Consider the following 18,410-nt stretch of genomic DNA (forward strand, 5'->3'; position numbering starts at 1 on the left):
AATCGATTTGCGAAACTCGATTTAATTAAATTAATTTCTTTAGAGGGATTTTTTTCCTGAGTTAATTAAGCCAATTATTATTTACGAATTTCCTTTACGAATTTAGGCTTAGGACAAAACTCCGAGTGTGACAAGTAAAATATCCAGGTCAGATCATGATCTCAATAATAATTGTTTAGGGGTTGCTAGTCGATGGTATACCATTGCATGGTATATCCTTCATGCATGAAGCATCCCTATCGATGACTCCCACCCGCGCGCAGGGCATACGTCATCCTCTCGTGATGGTGTCTATCTATGCATGCGTATGCCAACTCAGGTCTATTTGTATGGTCCACATCTATATTGGGCCATATGCGTCATCTTAGTGAGTGCTATGTAGTTGGGTTGCATGGACCGATAAAGGAGAGGAACTAGACTATTAAATGTGTGCGTGCACATATATGATACCGTGTTATTAATTATATATGATATCAGCATGGTATCATGTATATGATTCTTGAAACTTCCAAGGTATCATGTATACATCATGGTTTTCAAATATATATTGTTATGTTGGAAACATGTTACCTTTAAAGTCTCACCTATAATTATGATACTTATGTGGTACCAAAGATGATACTTGATACTTACGTGATATCATATGTGATTCCTCATATGTGTCATGTATCTATTATGATACTTCCACCCTATCCTTGATATGTTATATATTTTGTGCATCTTAAAGCATCATGACAAAAACATGTATTAAGATGTAAAAGCAAGAAAGCCTTTTTTTAAAAAAGAGAGAGACCAGCCTAAAATGGGGCAATCTCCTTTTCTTCATCAACATAAGCCCGTATCATAACCCAACCAAGCCATGGCTAGCCCAGCCAAAATTACAATCCAAGCCTTGATTGGCCCAAAACTATTGGAACATTTGTGCATGTGAGGGGAGTGCATGGCCCTATTGTATATGTGATGTGAGGAGACTTCGATGAAATCTAGGGGTACGACGCTATCGAGTCAAATCTCCATCCCACACGCTTGCAAATCTACATACTATGTTTCAAATATTTTTTTATAAAATGGCAATTTTACATAAAATTACATGATTGATTGTTTGCTACTTGTACACTTCAAGAAAGATGGCATATCCAGTGAGAAAATGCAAGAACACAATAGAAGTCACAAATTAGTTTGTGTGGATGGTTGATTGAAATGGATGTAGGTGCGTGGAATTATTGTGAACACCCTATATGTTACAATTACCTGCTCACTACATATTGTGAACACCCAATCTTCTCTTCTCAAACGTACTTTGATACTACACACCAATCAAGCACATTAGTCACATAAGAACATGTGAAGTGGTCACTCTTAACTATCACTGTTTTATTTTTTTTTCCTTAGGGATGGTCGATATGATTGCATTGTTTTTCATATATACATCTATGCAAAACTTAATTCCACTTTTGACCATGTGAACTTTTTTCTGGAATGTCTTTTTTCTAAGAATCATTATTCAAATGATTTCATAATCAAAAGAGAAGAACAGCATGGAGTTGATCAAAAGGGGAAGAGAGCGAGAAGCTGGCATACAAGATTTATGTGTTCCTTCATTTGTATGAAGCCTTATGTAATACAGAAACAAAATGGATGGTGTCCGGTAGGGGTGTAAATGGCCCAGCCCGCGAACCCGCTTATATGTCAATTAAGCGGGTAGCCACCAGGTTACCCGCTTCATTGACCTATAAATGAGTTGGCGGGCCAGCCCCACTTACATGCTTATATAGTGTCTGGAAAGGTCCCCATGACATATATACAACTCCAAGTGACAGCATTCAGTCACATAGCATGACAACAATGGTGTCAATACTTTGCAATGTAAGAAATGTAACTGATCATAGACTACCTGCTTATACTTATTTCACATATGTGCTAATAGGGAAGTTGCACCTGATGAGGCATGGAAAATAAATATATAATGCAGGAAACCTATGTATATGTCATATTTTGTTTTTGCCACCACTGTCAATCAAACAGGGAGCCAAGCAATACTATAGATCTCTCACTATAGTTTCTTCACATTATTGCATTGCCTGGGCTTTTGTATACCCTAAAAGAAAAAAAAATAGAAGGCCTCAAAACAATGTTCCTGGCTCAAAGAAAATGTCCCTAATTAACCCGATGGATATTAATAGTATGACCATAGAAAGATAATCCTTGTTCCCAGGAGAGCCAATGGTTAAAATTTACGATACCTACTATTGTTTTCTCACGGTGATCTGATCTGATCTCCATTGCGAAGAAAAACAAGTAAACAACACAAACAAAACGAAATCAGCCAATGGCTTCTCGATGGATCCGTCCTGAGGTAGATCACATCAATATCATTCTCCATTTCTGCATTCTCATTCTTCATTTATATATCTCCAATAAGCATTTGGCAATCAGATCAGGTTGCAGTTTAAATTTTGGTGTGTATATGTCAACCTAATTTGCACTCCGTTTAATTGGTATATTTCAACAAAATGCGAAAGATAAAACACTCAACACCTCCTCCATCTTCCTTTTTAAATTGGAGATGCGTTTGATGTGATCGAGGATGCATGAGCTGAAATGCAGGACCAAGATCTAACAAATAATCAAGAAGAACTGATGGTGTCTCCAATGATAAACTGATCGTACACATGTATATGCTTTATGTATGTGTAGGTGTACCCGCTGTTCGTGACCACCGGCGTGGCCGTGGGGATCTGCGCGATGCAGTTGGTGCGCAACATCACCACCAATCCGGAAGTGAGGTATACGAAATATTTGTTCTGAATGTTACTCCCTCCGGACAATTAAATGACGTTTAGGATCAAGAAATTACTAATAAAACAAGTCAAAGTGTTTTTTTCAGAACGTTAAACAAACATGACCGAGATAGTACTACTATTTCTGCATGATATACCATACATGTTTCTCGTCCGAACTCCATCCATATATGAACGGTTCTTGAATTCTTGAATATTTATTTATACTTATTCTTCGAAAATCCACACGTTCATGTTTGGGCTTGATTTTTTTTCTTAAAATCTTTGCCCAGTTTATCTCCAGACTCATATTGTATATAATCCAATAAGACGATAGCCATATAGTAGTCACGTTGGCCCAATTTGTTCATAAAAAATTCCGTGGTACCATGTGTTATGAAAAGTTTCCCTCTAAAAAATCAATCAGAAATGGTAAATATCCAAACTTCGTGGGGGGTATTCTGCAACAATGAACCAAGATTTATAATGCAGAATGCATTTAATTATACCAGGGTAATACATTTAATTTCACCTGTAGCCAGAATATATCACATTTAATTTCACCTGTACTGGTATATCATTTAATTTCAATATAGCTATGGCCAAATATCAAGCAATTAAAGCTCATCTAGCAGTAGCCAAATTTCCTTTGACTAGCTGGCTATAAAAGTACCTACCTGGTATGCCTAATTACCAATTCTGCTCATATTAAACTTTCCAATCTTTCAGATTGCCTTTGATTTTAAAAATAAATATAGTTCGTAGTGTTGTCCTGCTAAGTCGATATGGCATGGTCAAAAGGTCGAGTATAAAAGTAAGATATTGGAAGGGTTAAGTTTTAAAACTGTGTAACGACTTCCATCTTTTCGACTCTATTTATACTTATAAGTCAAAATTTAAATTTTAAACCTTAAATATGAGGTTTGAGGTAGATTTTAGAACTTTTTCATCGTAGATTATTTTTCAACCTTGATTTTTAGATCATTAAGAATACTAATATATTTTTTTATTCACAAAATAACTTTTATGAAAATATGCCGATTGGCTTTTTACTTAAATAAGTTAAACAATCATCGCTAAGAACATTTAGTCTTTTAGCCAACAAACAAATCCGTATCTTTTAGATGGTTTCCCAATTCTAAAAAATATATTATTATATCATTGTAAGCGGATGGATGGAACAAGCCAGAGGATGGTCCGGATGCACCTAGGACATTAAAAAAAACTCTCAGCTCAATGCCCATGTATATAAAAATACACAAAGAAAAACTCATGCGAAGAGAGAGAAAAACGAAAAAAGTCACTTATTAGTAATTAGTAAGGACATACTTTTGGTTATCATATTCATATCGATACGTATACAAAGAATCTAGCTACGATCAGTTACGACTCACGGGCTACACTGTAAGTTAAGGTCTAAAAGCATATCAAATCATCTCCAAATTTTGATTTATAGGGCTCAATAGATTCTTTGTATCAAAATTCTATGCACGCAGAATTTTTCCATCTTCAAAATTTTTAAGGCATTGTTTAGTTTGCAAAAAAAATTTAAAAAACATCACATCAAATATTTAGACACACATTTAAAATATTAAACGTAGTCTAATTACAAAATAAATTTCAGATTCTGCCCGAAAACCGCGAGACGAATCTTTTGAGTCTAACTAATCTGTCATTAGCACATGTTGGTTACTGTAGCAATAGCTAATCACGTTCTAATTAGGCTAAAATGATTTGTTTTACGATTTCCTCCATAACTGTGTAATTAGCTTTAGTGTTCATGTATATTTAATGCTTTATTTAGATGTCCAAAGATTCGATGTGATGTTTTTGGGAAAAAATTAAAAACTAAACCGGGCCTACGTATTTGTTTGATATATGTACGAATTGGACAACCTATATAAAAAAAAGGTGATAAATATGGCACACTGAAACAGGGTGACGAAGGAGAAGAGGGCGGCGGGCGTGCTGGAGAACTTTGATGAGGGGAAGAGGTACTCCCAGCACGGCGTGAGGAGGTTCTGGCTCTCCAAGCGCCGGGACTACATGCACGTCTTGGACAACGACCCCTCGCCCAAGTAGACGCCTTGGACGGACAGCAACGCATAATTTGGGTACATATTCATTTATTAATCCTGAGCCTTCTCACAATGCCTATTAATACTGACCGGATGAATTAATCAACAATAGGTCATTCCCCAGTCTGGGATTTCTTGCTCTATTAATTTATCTGTCCATATATGGTACTTCTATCAATGTGTTTCCTTCTCCCTCTTTTTCGAAAAAAAAAAGTGATATCTGTTTAAACTTGTTGTGTTCAGCTGTTTACACAGCTGGCCGGTTTCCACGCTGTATGATGATGGTACTATTCAATACATATATGGTACTCCAAAATACCGTGTTCTTTTCATCGGTTATCTAAACCAGATTCTCTTGTTTTTCATGCACACGTTTCTTAAACTGAAAAAATACATGGAAGTTATTTAAAAATCATATTAATCTATTTTTTAAGTTTCTATAATAAATAAATAATTAATCATATATTAATCCATCGATATATTTTTGGTACGAGTTATCTAACCGTATATCAAATGCGACTATACATATAACATGTTTATTTTACCTCTGCTCATGTCTCTCTTGTCCGGAGCGGTCAGCATATTGTTTGGAGCTAGACTGGCCACATGCATGCACAAAAGGGTCAAATCTATTTTCCTCCTCTACACACAACAGATGCATGAATGCATGATAGACACATGACATGTTCTCGAGGCCAAGTTGGGTGGTGTGAGTCCGTGGTTTATTAGAGTAATTTCAATAAGTTCAATAGTAGAGTCAACTACTGGCTCTAATTTCTTTATAGCCAATTTAATAGCCGATTCATACAATACTCACCATTAATACATGGTCCCACATGTCATACACATATTTTTGTCTTGGAGCCCGGGTGTAGCTGGCTATAAGTTAGTAGCTCACCTTCCTTCTCTTTTCTCTTATCTTTTTAAAATATGCTTATAGCTAGCTTATAGCCTGTTACTATACCCGCTCTTAGAATATAAGCATGTGTTGTCTCTTCCCTTAGTTTAGTCAGCGAACGAACACCTTTCTGACCAGGCTGGACATTTGAGAGGTTGCCAAGTTTTCCTCGGCCACCCCACCACACATATTTTAGGATCTTTTTCATGTGTTTCTTTAAATATGGTAGTAGGAAATAAAGTAGGAGCAGTAACAGCGCTCATAAAAAACAAACGGTGTGCATACGCAGGAGGTTATCAAAGCACAGGGTAATTTGACCTGCTACTTACCTCCCCAAAGTTAGGACCAGTCTTGCCAAAAGGCCATGAATTCATCATTTTTTTATTAGATTTCAAAAGAAAGATGATAAATAAAATAATATTTTCTCCGTTTCATAATATAAGATATTTGACTTTTTTGCTTGCAATGTTTAACCATTTGTTTTATTCAAAAACTATGAAAATATCATTTATTTTGCTTTCGATTTTCTTTATTATAAAAGAACTTTAAGCATGACTTGTTATTTTTTATATTTGTATTAAAATTTTCAATCAGACGAATGATCAAACGTTATAAATAGAAAGTCAAACATGTTACATTATGAAACATACGTAGGAGAATTTTAGAATGGTGTCCAAGCTGGAAACCCATTACATACAAGTATGTTCTTTTGATGATAAAAATATTTGATTTTATGACATAAATAATTAAATTAACTACTATAAAGTTAAAAATATATTTAAAAATTAAGATTATGAATTTTATAAAATAAAAGGAATCATTTACCAATTCAGAAAATATGTTCCCAGAGAAATAATATGGGAATAACATACAACATCCATCCAAAAATAAATAAATTTATGAGTTTTTGGATAGGATTTTTGACTATTCGTCTTATTTGAAATTTTTTATGATTAATATTTTTATTGTTATTACATGATAAAACATGAATAGTACTTTACGTTCAACAATTTTTTAATAAATTTTTTAAATAAAATAATGGTCAAATGCTCAACACAGAAAACTCACAAATTCATTTATTTTGGGACGGAGTAGTAAGGGGTTGGTTAGATGGGGCTAAACTTTTTAGTCCCATATCACATCGGATGTTTGGACACTAATTTGAAGTATTAAACATAGACTAATAAAAAAACTAATTTCATAAATGAGTGGTAATCCACGAGACGAATTTTTTAAGCCTAATTAATCCATAATTAGAGAATGTTTACTGTAGCACCACATAGGCTAATCATCGATTAATTAGGCTCAATAAATTCGTCTCGTGAATTAGTCCAAGATTATGGATGAGTTTTATTAATAGTCTACGTTTACTATTTATAATAAACATCCAAACATTCGATATGATAAAGAACTAAAAATAAATTTATTACCCCAAACTTTAGACTCAAACCCTAACATTCCCATACCTACAAGATAGGTCTAAACTTTGTGGGCCAGGGTTGTTGCATAGGATTAAAGACCCACTCGGTGGTATATAATTAGTTCAAAATAAAAACTCAAGGCAAAGTTGTTTTTCTCATCAAATAATAAAAACAGTAATCACCTTGATTGTGGTGGCATACTGGCAGCATATCCCAAGGTACTTTTGTTTATTCCTCCGGCAGATTCGGGCGATCCCCTCCCCCTTTGCGTGCTGTACTACTCGTTTCTTTTCTCCACCGCCTCCATCCAACAAACCATCGGTTGATCAGTTCCGGCACGTGAAAGAAACCCCCACCCCACGTCCCCACCCACCCGCGTATCTTCCATGCTGTTCGTTCGCTCGTTCGTTTCGCAGTGCACACGCGCCGTCACGCGTACGAACTCCGCGCGAGCCATACGAATACGATACGCCGGGGTCGGCGGGTCGGGTCCCACCGGAGACGAACCGAACCCCCCCCCGGTGGTCCCCACTCCCCCGCGCCGCCTATATAAAGCCGCCAGCGAGCGACCCGACGCGCTTCGCCGAAAATTCGGAAGTCTCTCTCTCCCCTTTGCCTAAACTTGCTTCGCAAGAAGAAGAAGAAAAGCAAGGAAGCAGCAATGGCCGCCGCCGCCGCGTCCTCATCCTCCGCCGCATGGAAGCGATGGATCCGCCCCGAGGTATGTATGTACACGCACGCGCGTCGCGTCCCTCCGCCCTCGATCCGTTGCTCGCGGTCGAATCTGTTAGCTTTCCAATCTGAACAACGAGATCTATTTGTTTCTTCCGGCGTGGTATAGGTGTACCCGCTCTTCCTCGCCACCGGCGTGGCCGTCTCCATCTGCGTCGGCCAGCTCGTGCGCAACATCACCGGCAACCCCGAAGTTAGGTGAGCGTCGATCTGCTTCTCCTTCTCATCGGAGCTTAATTGTATATAGGCCGCCTGAATCGATCGTTTGAAACGCCGATCTGATGGATCTGTGTGTATATGTGTAGGGTGTTGAAGGAGAAGAGGGCCGCGGGAGTGCTGGAGAACTTCGACGAGGGGCGGCGCTACTCGCAGCACGGCTTCAGGAAGTTCATCGACGGGAGGCGCCCGGAGATCATGCCCTCCATCAACAGCTTCTTCGCCGACCCACCCAAGTACTAGACGACGACGACGAGGAGGAGACGTACGTGTGCCGTCGTCGCCGCTGGATTGGTTGCCAGCGTTTTGCCGGAATTTCGATTCGTGTTTCGACTCGCTAATTAGTCGAATCTTATTATTTTGATTATTATACAAGATATATTTCGGTAATAATAATCATCAGACATATATGCGTATGCAGTTTTGAACTTTTTGATATTGACGGGAAGTTAACCTTGCATTGAGTTGCCGTATACCATTTGCATCTGCGTACGTCCTGTGCTTTTGTATGTTTGACAAACTGTTTCGTCTAATATACGACGCTACTACGAAAATAGTTTTCGTGGACTGGACACTCCCACTCTTTTTTTTTCTTTTACAAACGCACTAACATAATTTTGCGGGCGGACCCCTTATTTTTTCAGATACGAACCACTTAAAATATCCAAATACATAAATACATCCATTTTTACGATCAGAATGAACTAGTCAGCCCTCCCTCACCTCCTAGATCCACATCTTCTTTCTATCTCCACATCTTCTTTCCCTCTCCCCATGTTTGTCGTGTCTATATCTTCAATCTCCAAGGCCATTGAGCCACCGCTTAGCAGATGAAACGAAAAACTAATTGCATAGTTATGTGAGAAATCGCGAGACGAACCTTTTAAGCATAATTAGTCCATGATTAGGCATAAGTGCTACAGTGACCCACATGCACTAATGACGGATTAATTAGGCTCAAAAGATTCGTCTCGCGGTTTCTAGGCTATGAAATTCGTTTTTTTATTCGTGTCCAAAAACCCCTTCCGACATCCGATCAAACATCTAATGTGATACCCAAAGATTTTCATTTCTCTAACTAAACACCCCCTGAGGCCATGTTTAGTTCGCTTATTTTTTTGAAAAAACATCACATCAAGTTTTTGAACACATATTTGAAGTATTAAACGTAGTCTAATTACAAAACAAATTTCAGAATCTACGTGGAAACTGCGAGACGAATCTTTTGAGTCTAATTAATTCATCATTAGCACATGTTTGTTACTGTAGCACTTATAACTAATCACGTCCTAATTAGGCTTAAAAGATTCGTCTCACGATTTCCCACATAACTGTGTAATTAGTTTTAATGTTCATGTATATTTAATGCTTCATTTAGGTCTTCAAAGATTCGATGTGATGTTTTTGCGAACTAAACCGGGCCTAAATGTCTCCACCTATATCTCCAAGTAAGGCATTGACATCCGCTCCATCACTGACAACACAAGTTTAGTTAGTTAGGCATTTTGAAACAATTTATATTAAATGGGATATTTAATTGGTAAAATAGTTATTAAAAAAATCAAGAGTTCATAGCTTTTGTCGCAGCGAGCTCTCGGCTTGGCTACATTGATTAAGTTCGACCTCCAACACGTTGGTAAGTGCTCGGTATATATTGGTTGTATTGAAATCAAGAGTTTCTTTGGTTCAGTCCAATATTGTGATCGAAGACTATGTTGTTGCTTGTTAACCTTTCTATCTTGATATAAGTTGTATCTATTTCTTGTATTGTGTTGATCAATCACTTTGGTATTTCAATTTGGTTTGATAACTGATGTTTGTTATTCCTAATCTTCTACCGTCTCGGTTAAATATGATCTATAGGGTTATTTTGAACAAACAAATCTTATCAAACTATTTTATCATACCCTTTGCTTCGTCGGGATTTTAGCTGATGGGTTATCTTGTCGCTACGCATACTCTAGTCAATGACTCGTTAGATTGATAGCTAAGTTTAGTTTTGCTAGGGCTTTTTGTCAAACTTGCTTAAGTATAAGCTTATATTGTCTTGGTTTAGTTCGATATCAAATTAAATTAAGTTGTTTGATTGTTAAGGCAAGTTTATGTTTATTTATAATAAGCTATAGCTGATGATTGATAGAGTGACTATCAATTCTAATTTATTAACCGTGGGATACCTAAATATGAGGTATACCATGTACTGTACTTATGCGTAAAGGAAATGGTGTCCTAAGTGTTGAAAGTATAAGCACATAATGATTTAATCTATCGCGTAAATAAATCATGACATTGTAAAGCGAAAGCATGGCAACACATAGATCAATCAACATGTACAGATCTAATCTAAACATGTATGCGAAATAGCTACGCACGAATAGATTAAATAGATGCAGAACTAGATTAAACATAATTGACCTGTACCGAAGGTTGTTTTGAAGAGGATTGGAAGCAGCACGGACGACTCGCGGCGTAGGATATTGACGACGGCGAGCCGTGACCGATCGACGGGGAAGACGAGCCGTTGTTGACGAACAGCAAGAAGTCGCACAAAGCGCTTCCCAAAAACCTTATTCGCCCTCTCCTGGTGCAGGACTTCACGGGGATGACGGTTCCGGAGACCTGCTTTCCCGATCGCTGGTGCACGCCGGCAAAGGGGACGGAGTAGACGACAGTGGCGCGCAGCACAGAGAAGAGGCAAACCCTAGATTGTTTATCACGTACGTTGCAACGAGGTAGCGGTCCAGTATTTATAGGACGTGTGATCAGAGCACGAGGAGCCAATTTTGGCGGACCATTCACGCGCATGTCGTGCGCGCGTGCCACCCGGCCTGGCCCGTGCCCGGCCAGGCGAGGTGAGCGAGCGCGCGTGTGTTGCTCTATTTCCTTCTTGCTCAAGAGCCTAGAGAACACTCTCCTATTTAAGGAGGTCTCACTCTCATAGAACTAGCAAGGTGGTACTAAATGTTCTCATGCATGTTTCCATGAGGTGGGCTTTTATGATTTTCCTAGGAATTATTCTACACATGGGCCTTAACCCAATTAATAATTCCAACAATCCCCCACCAAATCTCAAAAGACTTAGAGATTTGCCTGTCCCAATGTACCTTTTATATACCAGTATTGTGATGGAGACCGATTAAGGTTGAACATCCACCTAGAATCCTAAGCTACACTTACTCACAACTTGAACAATGGACTATGCCTTGAATTGCAAGTTTGGTGCAAGTAAGTTTCACTCAGAGCCTTGACTGATACTAGGCTGCTAGTAGCTTACCCTGCGGGTGGAGCCTATAAGTCAATACTCCATGCTCTATTCATGAGCTTCCTAGAAGATTCACCCAAAATCTCCATAGACTGCGACTACTAGTCAAGCTCATATAGGTGTGTTCTTTCAAGATTTCTCTACAGGATAGTATCTTCGCTAATTAAAGCCAATAGAACACATTAAGGCATTGCCAACCTGCCTTGTAGCAAGAGAGTACATGCATCTTCACTTAGAGAGGGTTTATTAATTAGAATATTCTCCTCCAGTTAACTAATGGCTTGTTCTTCCCAGGTCCTAATTCACAGGATCTCCGATCACATAGCTTGGGTTGCTACCATAAATAACTCATATGGGTCTCATACCCATCTCCTTCGATGCAGTGTCTATCACATTCCGTGATAGCCCCTTAGTAAAGGGATCTGGAAGGTTTTCATGTAATCCAACGTTATAACTCCGGAGTTTCTCAATAGCTGTTTGGATGTAATCCAACGTTATAACTCCGGAGTTTCTCAATTTCCTAACAGACTTCAATCGTCTCTTCACATGCCTGGACGATTTCATATTATCCATAGAACTGTTCACCTTAACAGTCACAGTTTGATTGTCACAGTTCATTAGGATAGCTGGCACAGGTTTTTCAACAATTGGTAGATCCATTAGTAGATCTCTCAACCATTCTGCCTCAACAGTAGCAGTATCTAGTGCCGTAAGCTCTGCTTCCATGGTTGACCTCGTCAAGATGGTCTGTTTGCAAGACCTCCATGAAACAGCACCACCACCTAGTGTGAAGACATATCCACTAGTGGCTTTGATCTCATCAGCATCTGAGATCCAATTTGAATCACTATATCCCTCTAGCACCATGGGATAACCAGAATAGCAAAGTCCCAAGTCCATAGTACCTTTTAGATAACGCATAACTCGCTCGAGCGCTTGCCAATGATCATCTCCCGGATTAGAGGTAAACCAGCTCAACTTGCTCACAGCAAAAGAGATATCAGACCTAGTTGCACTAGCTAGGTACATGTGTGAGCCAATGATTTGAGAATACTCAAGTTGATTCCTAGTTTGTTTCTTGTTTTTGCGAAGCAACAGACTAGGATCATAAGGTGTTGGAGAAGGTTTGCTATCAATATAGCCAAAGCAATTCAAGATCTTCTCCACATAATGAGACTGCGACAGTGTAATCCCATCGTCGCCCTTAATTAGCTTAATGTTTAAATTAACATTAGCTACTCCTAAATCCTTCATGTCAAAATTTTGAGACAAAAATGGTTTAACCTCTTTAATCACCTCAATGTTTGTCCCAAAGATCAGTATGTCATCAACATACAGACATAAAATAACTGCATCGCCCCCACCATGGCGATAGTATACACACTTATCTGCCTCATTGACTGCGAAGCCTGCAGATGTTAGTGTTATATCAAATTTCTTATGCCACTGCTTAGGAGCTTGTTTCAGACCATACAAAGATTTTAGCAACTTGCACACTTTGCCTTCTTGACCTTTTACTACAAATCCATCAGGCTGATCCATGTAAATTTCCTCATCCAACTCTCCATTGAGGAAAGCTGTCTTAACATCCATTTGATGAACGAGAAGACCATGTGAGGCAGCCAGAGATAGTAGTACTCGAATTGTGGTCAATCGTGCAACAGGTGAGTAAGTGTCAAAGAAATCTTCGCCTTCTTTCTGAGTATAGCCCTTAGCCACAAGCCGAGCCTTATACTTTTCAATAGTACCATCAGGCCTAAGCTTCTTCTTGAATACCCATTTGCATCCTACGGGATTGCATTCATAGGGTCGCTTTGTCACCTCCCAAGTCCCGTTAGCGATAATAGAGTCCATTTCACTACGGACAACCTCCTTCCAATAGTCTGCATCTGGGGATGCATAAGCTTCTGAAATTGACTTGGGAGTATCATCCACGAGATACACAGTGAAGTTATCTCCAAAGGACTTAGCCGTCCTTTGTCTCTTGCTCCTCCTAGGAGCTTCACTGGCATCCTCCTTAATAACAATTTCATGGGTAGGTTTCGAACGTTCAGTTGGAGTGTCTGAACTCGGCACCATCTCAGAAGATTGGCTAGAAGTGTTATGTCTATCTTTCATTGGGAAAATGTTCTCAAAGAAAGTGGCATCTCGAGACTCCATAATTGTACCAACATGCATGTCCGGTACCTCAGATTTAACTATTAAAAACCTATAAGCAATGCTATGATGAGCATATCCCAGAAAGACACAATCCACAGTCTTGGGTCCCAACTTACGTTTCTTAGGAATTAGTACATTGACTTTTGCCAAGCACCCCCACGTACGTAAGTAAGAAAGTGATGGTTTTCTCCCAATCCATACCTCGTATGGTGTTTTGTCCTTATTTCTATTAGGAATTCTGTTAAGTACATGATTCAAGGTCAACAATGCCTCCTCCCACCATGCCTGAGGTAGCCCCGCGGTATCTAACATGGCATTCACCAAGTCAGTGAGCGTGCGGTTCTTCCTTTCGGCAACCCCGTTGGATTCGGGAGAATAGGGAGGCGTCCTCTCATGTATTATGCCATGTTCCTCACTGAATAAGTCAAATTCGTTTGAAAAAAATTCTGCACCACGATCTGACCTAAGTCTTTTTATCTTTCTGTCAAGTTGGTTCTCAACTTTTGCCTATAGATTTTAAAATAGTCTAGAGCCTCATCTTTCGTTTTTAGCAAATACACGTAGCAAAATCTAGTAGCATCATCAATCAATGTCATGAAGTATCGTTTTCCACCCTTAGTCAACACCCCATTCATCTCGCACAGATCAGAATGAAGGAGTTCTAATGGCGCCAAGTTTCTCTCCTCGGCAGCCTTGTGGGGCTTATGAGGTTGCTTTGATTGCACACAACTATGGTACTTAGAACCTTTGACAATGGAAAATTTAGGAATCAAACTCATACTTGAAAGCCGAGACATCAAACCAAAATTAATATGACATAAACGTGAGTGCCAAACATTAGCCTCATCATCCACACTGCCACAAACATGGTTCACAGACTTATTGCAAAAATCAGAAAGGGAAAAGCGGAACAGGCCTCCGCACTCATAGCCTTTACCAATAAAATATCTATGTTTAGACACGACTACTTTATTAGATTCAAACACTAACTTAAATCCGTCTCTACATAGACGAGAACCACTAACGAGATTCTTGTCGATAGTAGGGACATGCTGCACGTTCTTCAGCTGCACGATCTTTCCCGAAGTAAACTTCAGATCTACCGTGCCAACACCATGAACAAAAGCATGCGACTCATTCCCCATTAGGACAGGGGAATCTCAGATGACCTGATAAGAGGTAAACAATGAGATATCAGAACAAACATGTACATTGGCTCCTGTATCAACCCATCAATTAGTAGACTGACTGATTGAAAGAACAGTAGGAAAATTACCATACCCTGTCCCATCTTCAGTCTTGCCAATGGTCACATTGACAGAGTTAGAAGTCTGTCCAACAGGTGCCTTCATGCCCTTGCGTCGTGGGCACTTCCTAGCCAGATGGCCAGGCATGTCACACACGAAGCAAGTCCTCTCTTGTTTGTTGTCATTGTTACCTTTCTTCTTGAAGTTAGTGTTCTGCTTGGCTTTGAATTCCCGTTGTTCTTGTGAGAGGGCTTGTGCACCACATTAGCACTTGACTGTCCCCATCGCCTTTAGACGCAGCATCCTTAGCCCGAGCCTTCTCTTCAACATCAAGAGACGAAATCAAACCCTCAACGGAATATTCCTGTCTCTTGTGTTTTAGTGCAGTGCCCAAATTTCTCCAAGTAGGAGGAAGCTTCGCAATAATACACGCGGCCACAAACTTGTCGGGTAAGGCGCACTTTAGTAGTTTGAGTTCCTTAGCAATGGTTTGTATATCATGAGCCTGTTAGACCACAGAACGGTTATCAACCATCCTAATATCATGAAATTGCTCCATGATATACAACTCATTGCTAGCATCAGTGGCACCGAATTTGGTATTCAGCGCATGCCATAACTCCTTAGCGTCAGTCATATGCATATACGACTCTACAAGACGATCACCAAGAACGCTAAGAATGCCTCCTACAAACATAGTAGTAGCTTCCTCGAATTCTTTCTACTGTTCAGCAGTCAGAACCCCTTCAGGTTTACCAGTACTAACCCAGAAGCACTTTTCATAGCCATCAGCCACAGAGTGACCCTGATCTGCCATCTCTTAAAGTGCACACCGGTGAATTTATCCGGCCTCAGTGCATCGGCAAAACCAACCATCGAAAAATCAGAGTGCCTATAATAAGTTTTTTGGATTGTTGAAAGTATAAGCACATAATAATTTAATCTATTGCGTAAATAAATCATGACATTGTAAAGCGAAAGCATGGCAATACATAGATCAACCAATATGTACAGATCTAATCTAAACATGTATGCGAAATAGCTACACACGAATAGATTAAATAGATGCAGAACTAGATTAAATATAATTGACCTGTACCGAAGGTTGTTTTGAAGAGGATTGGAAGCAGCACGAACGACTCCTGGCATAGGATGTTGACGACAGCGAGCCACGACCGATCGACGGGGAAGACGAGCCGTCGTTGACGAACAGCAAGCAGTCGCGCAGAGCGCTTCCTAAAAACCTTATTCGCCCTCTCCCGGTGCAGGACTTCACGAGGACGACGGTTTCGGAGACCTTCTTTCCCGATCGCTGGTGCACGCCGGCGAAGAGGACGGAGTAGACGACAGTGGCGGCGCAGCATAGAGAGGAGGCAAAGCCTAGATTGTTCTTCACGTACGTTGCAACGAGGTAGCGGTCTAGTATTTATAGGACGTGTGATCAGCACGCCTACCACGTCGTAACCGAACCGGATAGGCCACGCGTAACCTATCCGGACTCTACGCTATCTCGCGCAAGAAAGAATCCGATACGATAAGTTTCCAAAACTGGTCACCGGAATTTCTGTTTCACACAGCAAAACAAAACTGCAAAAGGAAGCCGTATCTGCGCAAGCACAAGGAGCCAATTTTGGCAGACCATTCACGCGCATGTCGAGCGCGCCATTCACGCGCATGTCGAGTGCGCTCGCCACCCGGCCCGTGCCCGAGTCAGGCCAGGCCAGGCGAGGCGAGCGAGCGCGCGTGTGTTGCTCTGTTTCCTTCTTGCTCAAGAGCCTAGAGAGCACTCTCCTCTTTAAGGAGGTCTCACTCTCATAGAACTAACAAGATGGTACTAAATGTTCTCATGCATGCTTCCATGAGGTGGGCTTTTGTGATTTTCCTAGGAATTATTCTACACATGGGCCTTAACCCAATTAATAATTCCAACACTAAGTTGGGAAAAAAGATGTAAGATAGAACATCAAAGCGGATCGGTTAGACGTATGGTAAGATCTAGATTATATGCCTAGATTAGCGTATTTGATCATATCTAGGGCGGATAGACTTGATCTTGTTAGATTAGGTCTCTATCTATAAGATCTTGCCCCTTGGTATGTAAGGGGGCAGGGGATATGACTTATTAAATTGTTTAACTCATTGTTACGATCTATTATACACCAAATACAATCTCAATAAGAGTAGAGTATTCTCATATTAAGAGACTGAACCTGTGCAATCCACTATCTATTGCATAACCATTGATTTATGCTCCTCTCTTGCCACTCCATAGTATTACTGTTGATCTCGATCGTCGACTTAACATTCTGATTTATCTTTATTAGTCATAATATTATACTGTCTCGGTTCGGTCCGGTTCAGTCTATCAAGATTATTTATAATAAAGTAGATTGGATACTTAACAAATTGATTAATAACTAGTTATATATGATTCTCTTATTTATATTGATTATTATTATTATTATCAAGCTGATCAAATCAGCTGATTACCACATTTACCATCGACCCGGAGGCCAATCGACTGATTGAATTTAACTTCGTTTTATGCTTGTCAATTGCGGGGTCAAATCAACTGACACGCCATGAACCAAAAGATTTAGGACCTATACTGGAGTTAAATAGATTTCCCATCCCTACCGTGTGAAGTACAATTTTACATCAACACTAAGTGACTAGAGGCCACCTGCAAAACAATCTAGCCCATTAGTCCCCCAAACTGGATGTCTTTAAAAGTTTGCAGATGGCCCTACCATCAATAAAATGCCGTAGCTCGTTGGCAAGTGGGCCACCCCAAAATTCCCCTCCAAGCTCCAACGATCGTCGTCCCTCGCCCCGTCACCGTCTACCATGTTAGCTACCACGTCTAGGTAGTGGACGTTTTATATTTCACGTCCGCTAGCTGGGCTTTAGGAGATTAATTGAGATTTTTGAAAAAAAATTTAAATAAATTTTTATTAAAAACCTATAAAAACAAAAGAAATTCTACATTCTACTAGTACAAAAGCAGAAAGCCCGATCGAGTCAGGGGGTGTTTAGTTGGTGAAATGAAAATTTTTGCACGTCATATCAGACGTTTGACCGGATGTTGGAAGGGGTTTGACCGGATGTCAGAAAGGGTTTTCGGATACGAATGAAAAAACGAATTTCACGGCTGGCGTGGAAACCGCGAGACGATGAGCCTAATTAGTCTGTCATTAGCGCATGTGGGTTACTGTAGCACTTATGGCTAATCACGTACTAATTAGGGTCAAAAGATTCGTCTCACGATTTCTCATATAACTGTGCAATTAGTTTTTTGATTTATCTATATTTAATACTCTATTTAGATATCCAAAAATTTGATGTGATGTTTTTGGACGAAAATTTTTGGAAACCATACAGCCCCTCAATAAATATATGTAAACTTGACCAGAAAACTAAACCCAACGTTGGGGTGGCGGGCCCGGTCTACCGGCGGCCCACCAAGCTGGCCAGTCAACCCCCACTCTCGCCTTGACCCCACGTACTACAGGAGGAGTAGAGTATACTAGTCATCGATCAGGGTCAGGTTCCAGCGAACGCCACGCCAAAACCAGCAACCACCGTCTGGCCGCCACCAACCCACGCGCCCCGCCGC

At 40.0% G+C, this 18,410-nt stretch overlaps 2 protein-coding genes across 3 annotated transcripts; both read left to right on the forward strand.

The window, feature by feature from the left end:
• Nucleotides 1-2,212: 2,212 nt before the first annotated feature.
• Nucleotides 2,213-5,188, forward strand: LOC102702117. Of its 2 annotated transcripts, XM_015839369.1 has the most exons (4): nucleotides 2,213-2,356; nucleotides 2,698-2,786; nucleotides 4,718-4,894; nucleotides 4,971-5,188. In XM_015839369.1, exons 1-3 carry the CDS (start codon nucleotides 2,330-2,332, stop codon nucleotides 4,860-4,862), a joined length of 261 nt encoding a protein of 86 aa, XP_015694855.1. In that variant the 5' UTR covers nucleotides 2,213-2,329; the 3' UTR covers nucleotides 4,863-4,894; nucleotides 4,971-5,188. The 2 variants fall into 2 exon arrangements, with proteins under 2 accessions (XP_015694855.1, XP_006658463.1); XM_006658400.2 differs by having other exon boundaries at nucleotides 4,718-5,188.
• Nucleotides 5,189-7,761: 2,573 nt separating this feature from the next.
• On the forward strand, nucleotides 7,762-8,460 carry LOC102702396. Its single transcript, XM_006658401.3, has 3 exons — nucleotides 7,762-7,898; nucleotides 8,019-8,107; nucleotides 8,215-8,460. The coding sequence occupies exons 1-3, from the start codon at nucleotides 7,839-7,841 to the stop codon at nucleotides 8,366-8,368; spliced, it is 303 nt and encodes a 100-aa protein (XP_006658464.1). The 5' UTR covers nucleotides 7,762-7,838; the 3' UTR covers nucleotides 8,369-8,460.
• The last annotated feature ends 9,950 nt before the right edge of the window (nucleotides 8,461-18,410 follow it).

The sequence above is a fragment of the Oryza brachyantha genome, chromosome 7 (assembly GCF_000231095.2).
Source record: "Oryza brachyantha chromosome 7, ObraRS2, whole genome shotgun sequence".
Taxonomy (NCBI): Eukaryota; Viridiplantae; Streptophyta; class Magnoliopsida; order Poales; family Poaceae; genus Oryza; species Oryza brachyantha.

What these genes read in the sequence shown, in the direction of transcription:
- LOC102702117 (XM_006658400.2), top strand. Translation starts at nt 2,330, where the DNA reads ATGGCTTCTCGATGGATCCGTCCTGAG. An exon ending in CTCGATGGATCCGTCCTGAG is followed by an intron (nt 2,357 to 2,697) that starts GTAGATCACATC and finishes ATGTATGTGTAG; the next exon opens with GTGTACCCGCTGTTCGTGAC. An exon ending in ACCACCAATCCGGAAGTGAG is followed by an intron (nt 2,787 to 4,717) that starts GTATACGAAATA and finishes ACACTGAAACAG; the next exon opens with GGTGACGAAGGAGAAGAGGG.
- LOC102702396 (XM_006658401.3), top strand. Translation starts at nt 7,839, where the DNA reads ATGGCCGCCGCCGCCGCGTCCTCATCCTCCGCCGCATGGAAGCGATGG. An exon ending in AGCGATGGATCCGCCCCGAG is followed by an intron (nt 7,899 to 8,018) that starts GTATGTATGTAC and finishes GGCGTGGTATAG; the next exon opens with GTGTACCCGCTCTTCCTCGC. An exon ending in ACCGGCAACCCCGAAGTTAG is followed by an intron (nt 8,108 to 8,214) that starts GTGAGCGTCGAT and finishes GTATATGTGTAG; the next exon opens with GGTGTTGAAGGAGAAGAGGG.